The following is an 8993-nucleotide window of genomic DNA, read 5'->3' on the forward strand; positions in this document are numbered from 1 at the left end:
CACATGGTCAACACATGAGAACATTGATATATTTCACTAAAGATACTGGATAGGGGGCTTGTATTACACATGGTCAACACATGAGAACATTGATATATTTCACTAAAGATACTGGATAGGGTGCTTGTATAACACACGGTCAACACATGAGGACATTGATATATTTCACTAAAGATACTGGATAGGGTGCTTGTATAACACACGGTCAACACATGAGAACATTGATTTATTTCACTAAAGATACTGGATAGAGGGCTTGTATAACACACGGTCAACACATGAGAACATTGATTTATTTCACTAAAGATACTGGATAGAGGGCTTGTATTACACATGGTCAACACATGAGGACATTGATTTATTTCACTAAAGATACTGAATAGATGGCTTGTATTACACATGGTCAACACATGAGGACATTGATTTATTTCACTTAAGATACTGGATAAGGGGCTTGTATTACACATGGTCAACACATGAGAACATTGATTTATTTCACTAAATATACTGGATAGGGTGCTTGTATAACACATGGTCAACACATGAGAACATTGATTTATTTCACTAAATATACTGGATAGGGTGCTTGTATTACACATGGTCAACACATGAGAACATTGATTTATTTCACTAAAGATACTGGATAGGGGTCTTGTATTACACACGGTCAACACATGAGAACATTGATTTATTTCACTAAAGATACTGAATAGGGTGCTTGTATAACACATGGTCAACACATGAGAACTTTCTTTATTATGATTTTTCCTATTAAGCTAGATTAATTATAGCTGGGAATAACAGCTTTGTACCTGATCATCATGTGTAGTTGTCAATAGAATAACAATTTGCTAATATCTTGTGCTTCATGTACAACACAATATTATGTTTTTGCACCACAATGTGCTAATTAAATGCAATTTAAGTCTCTTAAAATGCTTAAACCCCATGAGCTTCAGGGGGCTTCCCCCCCCCTCTGAACCCCCACAAGGGCGCTGCCCTGGACCCATAAGGGGGCCTTTTGCGCACCCCTTAACCCCCTCACGAAAAAGTGGCGACAAATTTAAAGAAACCAGAAGGAACCCTGATTCTCTTGTATATTTTGCTACTTACAATTTTGCTATTTCATCATATATGATTACCCTCTGAGTTGTACTTTAGAAACAACTAACCATTTTACTTACCAGTGGTGTATCAACTAGTGGAACAGTGCACGTGTGGACTGGCCGTACAGCCGGGAAAACTTTTTGATGTTATCACTGTTTTCTATGCTCTAATACTATTTTTATGCCCCCCTTCGAAGAAGAGGGATATATTGCTTTGCACTTGTCGGTCGGTCTGTAGGTCGGTCGGTCGGTCCGTCGGAAGACTAAAGCTTGTCCGAGGAATAACTCAACACATCCTGGACTAATGGTCATCAAACTTGACATGAAGGTTGGGCCTGACCTGTAGATGACCACTATTGATTTTAGGGCTCATCAGGTCAAAGGTCAAGGTCACAGTGACTTTTAATGGTAAAATAATTTAAAAGTTTGTCTGAGTGATAACTCAACAATGCCTATACCTATGGTCATCAAACTTGACATGGAGGATGGGCCTGACCAGTAGATGACCCCTTTTGTTTTTAGGGGTCATCGGGTCAAAGGTATAGGTCACAGTGACCTTGAATGGTCAAAGGTTGTCAGCGTGATAACTCTACAATACCTGCACCCTCGGCCCTTAACCTTGACTTGGAGGTTGGTCCTGACCAGTAGATGACCCCTATTGTTTTTGGGGGTCATTGCCCCAAAGGTCAAGGTCACAGTGACCTTGAATGATAAAAGGTTGACGGATTGATAACTCGACAATGCCTGCACCCATGGCCCTCAGACTATTGATTTTAGGGGTCAAAGGTCAAGGACACAGTGATCTTGAAAGCAAACTCAATAATTCCTGGACCTATGGTCATCAAACTTGACATCAAGGTTGGGCCTGACCAGTTGATGACCCCTCTTGACTTTGGGGGTCATCGGGTCAAGGTCACAGTAACCTTTAACACAAAAATATTAACAAATCTTCTCCCAGTGATATCTCAACAATGCCTGAACCTATGACCATCAAACTTGACTTGGAGGCTGGGCCTGGGCCATATTGATTTTAGGCGTCATCTGGTCAAAGCTTAAGTTCACAGTTACCTTGAATGCGCAAACGTTGCGAGTGATAAGACAACAATGCCTGCACCCATGGCCCTCAAACTTGACTTGGAGTTGTGTCAGACCTTTAAATGTCCCCTTATGAGTTTAGGGGTAATCGAGTCAAAGGTCAAGGACACAGTGACCTTGAAAGAAAAAAGTTTGTCTGTGTGATACCTTGTCAATGCCTGCACCCATACCCTCCAACTTGACATTTAGGTTTTTGGTGACCAGCTGATGACTCCTATGGATTTTGAGGTCAAAGGTTATGGTCATAACACACTCTATCCTCACACTTTGAATGGTAATAATCTTGCCTCAACAGCATCTAATGTCAGTGACAAATCAGCTGTCTTTTCGGTCCATGCATATTTCATTTAAATGTCCACATAATCCTGACAACATGGCGCTCAGCGGGTGGAGGGGGGGGGGGGATAATGTTTGACAATCATCTCTTGTTTGATATGTTATGTATGTCTGTCATTCATGTCGGAAAATAACTCATTGAGCTTTTGTGTCTTGATAACACATCAGTGACATACCCGTCATTAAAAAAAGATTCTTGTATCTTGTATCGACTTTTGGAATATTCCTTATACAATGATTAAAAAACTTAAGTACGTCAATTAGCAGTATAGTTTTGTAGAAGTAATGACATTGTCTTTTACAAGACCCTGGCAGTCCCCAATAGAATGTATTTTAAGAACCAAAGTGCTGCTACATGTTAATGTTATACTTTTGTTGAGAATCTTTAACAAGAAATAACAAAACTTATCATTTTTTTGTTGTTGTAAGGAGATACTGTAATTATTTGGATTCTGAAACATTGCTTTAACATTTAACAGGGTATGCTTTTAAGCCTGTGTTAAAAGTGTTTAGAAATACCCTTGAAAACAAAACCTTAAACCACAGGTTAGGCCACACCAAATTGATATTTCGTTCCGCGGATTTACCGCTCCTATTGGCTCGAAGTTTGGAAATTATATATGGTGTATCTGACACTGTTAGCGATTATATTGCGTAATTAGTGACTTGTTTTAAATGGAAATCCGAATGATCAACTTTGTACTATTTTATTCAAGTCATAATACAAGGGACCAAAATGTTACCTCGTTACAACGATGCTGAAGATGACACAGGTCAACTTAACTGGAACATGAGTCATTGTTTGGTCCAAATTGATGTATCAAGCTCATTTTTGATCAAAGTCAAAGTCCCTGCTATTCCGGACGTGTGGGGGGCGGGGCATATACAATTGGCTGGTGCATAAAAACATCTAAATAACCAAAAAAAGTACTCAGAAAAATACCCTTGTTCTTTTTGTTTTAATAAGCACATGTCATTGCATTTCATGTGATAATAAAAACAAAATTTAGTCTATGTTATATGGAGTCTGATGTTTGCTGATGCCAGTGTGTAAGTGATCATTTTTTACAAATCCAAAATCAATCCTAAGTTATGTCTAAATACAGTTGCATATTATGTTAAACTGATTCAGGTAGATTTATATAAGTCGTTTCAAACTCTTTACTAAAAGCAGGGTTATTTATTATTATGAATGATCGTCATATTAAAGTACGTTTTAATTATAAAAGAAATTAGATTTATCCATAAAATGTTTGTACTAAACACGGATGAATAAATAGTATGTATTCCAACATTTTCCCAATGTCCATTAGAGATTCAGTTCAAGATGGCATTAAAATGGGTTTAAGGGCAGTTATTTTGAACAATCTTTCTTATTTATATTGAATATAAGGAAAAATATATTTTTCGCTCTTCGCTCACTTCGGTTTTTATGAAAACTGACAAATGTTAGACAAAATAAATTTATTTTTTTTCGCTCGCTCGCTCCAATTTTTTTCGTCAAAAATCCGAGGAACTAAACATTAATTTGGTGTGGGCTTAACAGAAATTTTAGACACAGTTGACAGGTAATCTAACTGTTCACATAGCTCTAAAACTGTTCAGGATATTCAAAGGAAACTTGGTACACATGTTTCCAAAGACAATAAAATTATCCACACTAGGGTTTTAGCTAGAGGGTTATGAGATGTACAGATGATCCCTTGATCCATAGTACTATTGTTGTGAATTGTACAGTTTTACGAGATTGTAAAATTACGTTATGAACTTAAAATAATTGAATACAAACAATGCTCAGAATTATGGCACTTTACCTGGGCATTTCTGTGTGTTTGTTACTATGTTAAGTTGAAGTGTGTGATTTATTTATCTATTTATAAATGTTTCAAGGTATATATTAAAAACAAATATTTACTAAATCATATGTAAAACTAATTTATTAGCCTTTATTAAATTTTAGTCTAAATAAGATTACTAAAAATAATCAAAGTGGCACATCACATTGCAAATGAGCACAAAGAGAGTGTGCTTGTAAAATAAGTGTACATTTATTCATACCGGTAGTTATACCCCCACAAACGAAGTTTGAGGGGGTATATAGGAGTGAGCTTGTCGGTCGGTCTGTCTGTCGGTCGGTCGGTCTGTCGGTTTTCATGGTTTCCGGACGATAACTCATGAAAGACTAGACAGATTTGAACAATTTTTGGTACACAGGTGTAACATCAGAAGATACAGGTCAAGTTCGATATTGGGGCTGGTGGGGCCAAGGTCAAGGTCACTGTTACTAAAAATAGAAAAACGGTTTCCGGACGATAACTCATGAAAGGCTTGACAGATTTGAACAATTTTTGGTACACAGGTGTAACATCAGAAGATACAGGCCAAGTTCGATATTGGGGCTGGTGGGGCCAAGGTCAAGGTCACTGTTACTAAAAATAGAAAAACGGTTTCCGGATGATAAATCATGAAAGGCTTGACAGATTTGAAAAAATTTTGGTACACAGGTGTAACATTAGAAGATACAGGTCAAGTTCGATATTAGGGCTGGTGGGGCCAAGGTCAAGGTCACTGTTACTAAAAATAGAAAAACGGTTTCCGAACGATAACTCATGAAAGGCTAGACAGATTTAAACAATTTTTGGTACACAGGTGTAACATCAGAAGATACAGGTCAAGTTCGATATTGGGGCTGGTGGGGCCAAGGTCAAGGTCACTGTTACTAAAAATAGAAAAACATTTTCCGGACGATAACTCATGAAAGGCTAGTTTTTCTTGTCAGCAGTGTAACTTCTAAATTACTCAACAGATTTAAATAAAACAATACATGCATGATAAAAGAAGATGCAGTGTGAAGTAACCTTGGAGTTATGGCCTCTTTTCAAAGGAATGGTTTGCCATTCCTGTGTCCAGACGGCATTTGGGGGTATTTGTCACTCCTGTGACAGCTCTAGTTAAGGGAAGAAAAATCTTACAGATGATATTGATAAAATATGGTGTACATGATTGCAAGTACATTATTATGCCCCCTTTTGAAAAAAGTGGGGTATATTGTTTTGCACATGTCGGTCGGTCGGTCTGTCTGTCTGTCGGTCGGTCGGTCGGAATACCAAATGGTTTCCGATCAATAACTTGAGAACGCTTTGACCGAGGGACCTCATACTTGGTATGTGTATTGGTCATCACCAGCAGATGAACCCTATTGATTTTGAGGTCAGTGGGTCAAAGGTCAAGGTCAGTGTGACCTTTACATGAAAAACGGTTTCCGATCAATAACTTGAGAACGCTTTGACCCAGGGACCTCATACTAGGTAGGCTTATTGGTCATGACCAGCAGATGAACCCTATTGATTTTGAGGTCAGTGGGTCAAAGGTCAAGGTCAGTGTGACCTTTACATGAAAAACGGTTTCCGATCAATAACTTGAGAACGCTTTGACCCAGGGACCTCATACTTGGTAGGTGTATTGGTCATGACCAGCAGATGAACCCTATTGATTTTGAGGTCAGTGGGTCAAAGGTCAAGGTCAGTGTGACCTTAACATGAAAAACGGTTTCCGATCAATAACTTGAGAACGCTTTGACCCAGGGACCTCATACTAGGTAGGCTTATTGGTCATGACCAGCAGATGAACCCTATTGATTTTGAGGTCAGTGGGTCAAAGGTCAAGGTCAGTGTGACTGTAAGCTGAAAAAAGGTTTTCTGATTGTCCATATTTTTTTAATGCATGCACAGATGATTGGGATTGATGTATAAATGTTTGTATAGAAATGATTTTCTTTTATGTTACTATTTTAGTTGGGCATTTATTTGCCTTCTTAAGTTATCATAAGTAGATGACCTGCCTCATATGCATCCAATGACAAATCAGCTGTCATTTCAGTCCATGCATATTTCATTCAATTGTCCAAATATTTCTGGCAACTTGGCGCTCAGGGGGCATAATGTTTGACAAACATCTCTTGTCTTCTCTTGTTTCAGATTTTATTGCTTGTACTGGACTGCTCAATTAACAAGTTTTATGGAAATCTAATTTCTATGATTGTGGGTTACCCTCAAGATGCTAGAAAAATCATACTTACTGGATGTTAGCCCACGAGATAGTCATATTATGTAGATGAATGTATTTGAGTTAATTACTACATGGGTCATATATAATATGAATACATTAAACTAAATTGAATAATTATCATATTTTAGTCCTTGCTAATGTTGAGAGATGTGCTGGAGAAGAACTCCAGCAAGATGACAGCCCTAACTGGTCTAGATAAAAGATGGTTGTTGTCTTTGCATTTATTGCTGCATGGATGCTGAATTTCTGAATAATATATATAATTATAAGAATTATTGTTTAATTTAATCCCCTGTTTGGAAATGCCCCTTAAAATATCCCAACATAATCTCAACCCAAAACTGTCAATATTTAGGTACATGTTGGTACACTGCTTTTATTACTGTATCCTACAGAGACACTTACTTTATGAACCACTTTTATTAAAATAGATATTAAATTATTTTCCAATATCAGCTAGTGTTTTGTGCTGCCAGTGAGAAGAATCCAAACAAGACTAGCGCCATGGCTGAAGTAGTGGACGGTGCTTGCGTGTTCTGTTTTACCTCAACGCATAGTCATTGAATCAGTTTGGCTGAAACATTCTACTCTATTTTCCCATTTCAGCCGTTGTTGCGAGAGGCTGTAGAGAAGAATCCTAACATGACGTCCGCCCAGGCTGCTGAGATAGTGGACAACTGCCTGCGTGTTCTCTACTATCGGGATGCTCGCTCTCTGAACAAGGTGAGCAATAGTTGAACATTCTATGTAATATTCAATAATTGAATAACGTTATAAATCACTTGCATGTAAGATTTTGACTCCTTTTGAAGAAGTTAGTCGAGGTATAGTCAGAGACTTGGTGATGTCTTCAATGTCATTGTCAATGTAAACTCTTTTTAACTATAGGAATACTCTCAGAACCATTCAAAATATTTAAGTGAAACTTGGTTGATATGTTGCCAGAGACAATACACACATGCTCTGCCCCCCCCCCCCCCCAAGACTCTTTTCTGGTCTTTTAAACTGTACTGAAATCTCTTGAATTGAAATCAGCTTAGTTTGTAGAAATTTTCAAATGAAAAGACTGCTGTGATAACGATGATCTAGCCATTCTTTTCTCAATCAGTGGAAACATGATGTAATTTTGCTTATAATCCCATATGCGTTATATTTACTGCAACTCCCACACATTTCTTTTTGTTGCAGTTTTAGTGTGTTTTTTTTTATGTTATGCTTGTAGTATGAGGTGGCGATCGTCACAAAAGACGGTGTGGAAATCAGAACTCCCTGTGCCTCAAAACCCAACTGGGAAATTGCACATCTAATCAAGTAAGTGCAAAATGGATCTTAAGTCTTTCATTGGCCGAAAAAGGTAAAAATGATAGGTGTTCCATTAAAATAAAATATTCTTCACATAAATGTTTATTTTAACATAACAATAAAAAACATGTACATTTAATAATGGGTTTAAAGGTTTTGTTTCACTAATGGGTTAAGATTATACTTAACAGCTTTTAAACTGAACCTTTCAGATTACTTATGGGTTAAAATGTACACTTGTTTACAACATTCAAGTCAACTGAGGGGTAAAAATACCCTTTGTGTATGTGTCAAAAATGTATATTGTTCTAAATATTTGACAGTAAGGTATATACAGTAAGGTATATATGAATTTTCTTTGTTCATTTCAGGGGCTATGAATAAAAGGCTTACAGACATTAATTGCTAGGCAGTGTAATTGTGCTTCATACTGCTTTGAATGATCATGGACTATCGCAAGGGAAAGTTATTTTTGGAAGATTTGATCAATATTCATCAATGTTTCAGATGTGATTCATGTTATTGTTTCATTTATAAGCCATGCTCATCATATTGATTCATTTTGAATATTTTTAAGTAATTGGTTTTCAAGATAGTTTTGGTCCAACTTTGTTCATCAGAGGATACATATAAAATAGTTCATTTTGTAAGGGCACAGTCTCATTATCTTTATTGATTCATTGTAATATGTTTGTATTTGAAATATGAAATAAATGACATGCCAATCTGGTTTATGTTATTTTCAAATTTGAATAGAAACATTGGACGTTAGGTGTCGTGTTCCTAAAACTTAGGTCTGTAATTGTTAATTTTTCAGTGAAAACATTCGGGTATTATCATAGCCTTTATACAGTCTTTGTGTAACTATCTGCCATGAAACTTGGAAAACATGTTAAAAATAACAATAACATACATGTACATGTATAGTAAGCTTGCTTAAGTTATTGTGAAAATAGTTGTTTGGTTCTGGTCTCTTTTCAATTGAGGAAAATAGACTAGGTAAGCAATTGCTTTAGATTTTCTTGTATTTTCCTGTTTCTTTAAAAAAAACTCACTTTGGGCCCATCTCATTAAAAAAAACTTTGG

At 36.8% G+C, this 8993-nt stretch overlaps 1 protein-coding gene across 1 annotated transcript in view; it reads left to right on the forward strand.

Moving 5' to 3' along the window:
• LOC128222217 (proteasome subunit beta type-4-like) overlaps positions 1 to 8636 on the forward strand; it is a 29920-nt gene extending 21284 nt beyond the window's left edge. The window contains exons 6-8 of the mRNA XM_052931145.1: positions 7212 to 7328; positions 7828 to 7916; positions 8279 to 8636. Coding sequence (XP_052787105.1) covers positions 7212 to 7328; positions 7828 to 7916; positions 8279 to 8291 — 219 coding nt within the window. The 3' untranslated portion in view covers positions 8292 to 8636. The remainder of the gene's footprint in view (positions 1 to 7211; positions 7329 to 7827; positions 7917 to 8278) is intronic.
• Positions 8637 to 8993: the final 357 nt, after the last annotated feature.

This window comes from Mya arenaria, chromosome 16 (genome assembly GCF_026914265.1).
Source record: "Mya arenaria isolate MELC-2E11 chromosome 16, ASM2691426v1".
Lineage (NCBI taxonomy): Eukaryota > Metazoa > Mollusca > Bivalvia > Myida > Myidae > Mya > Mya arenaria.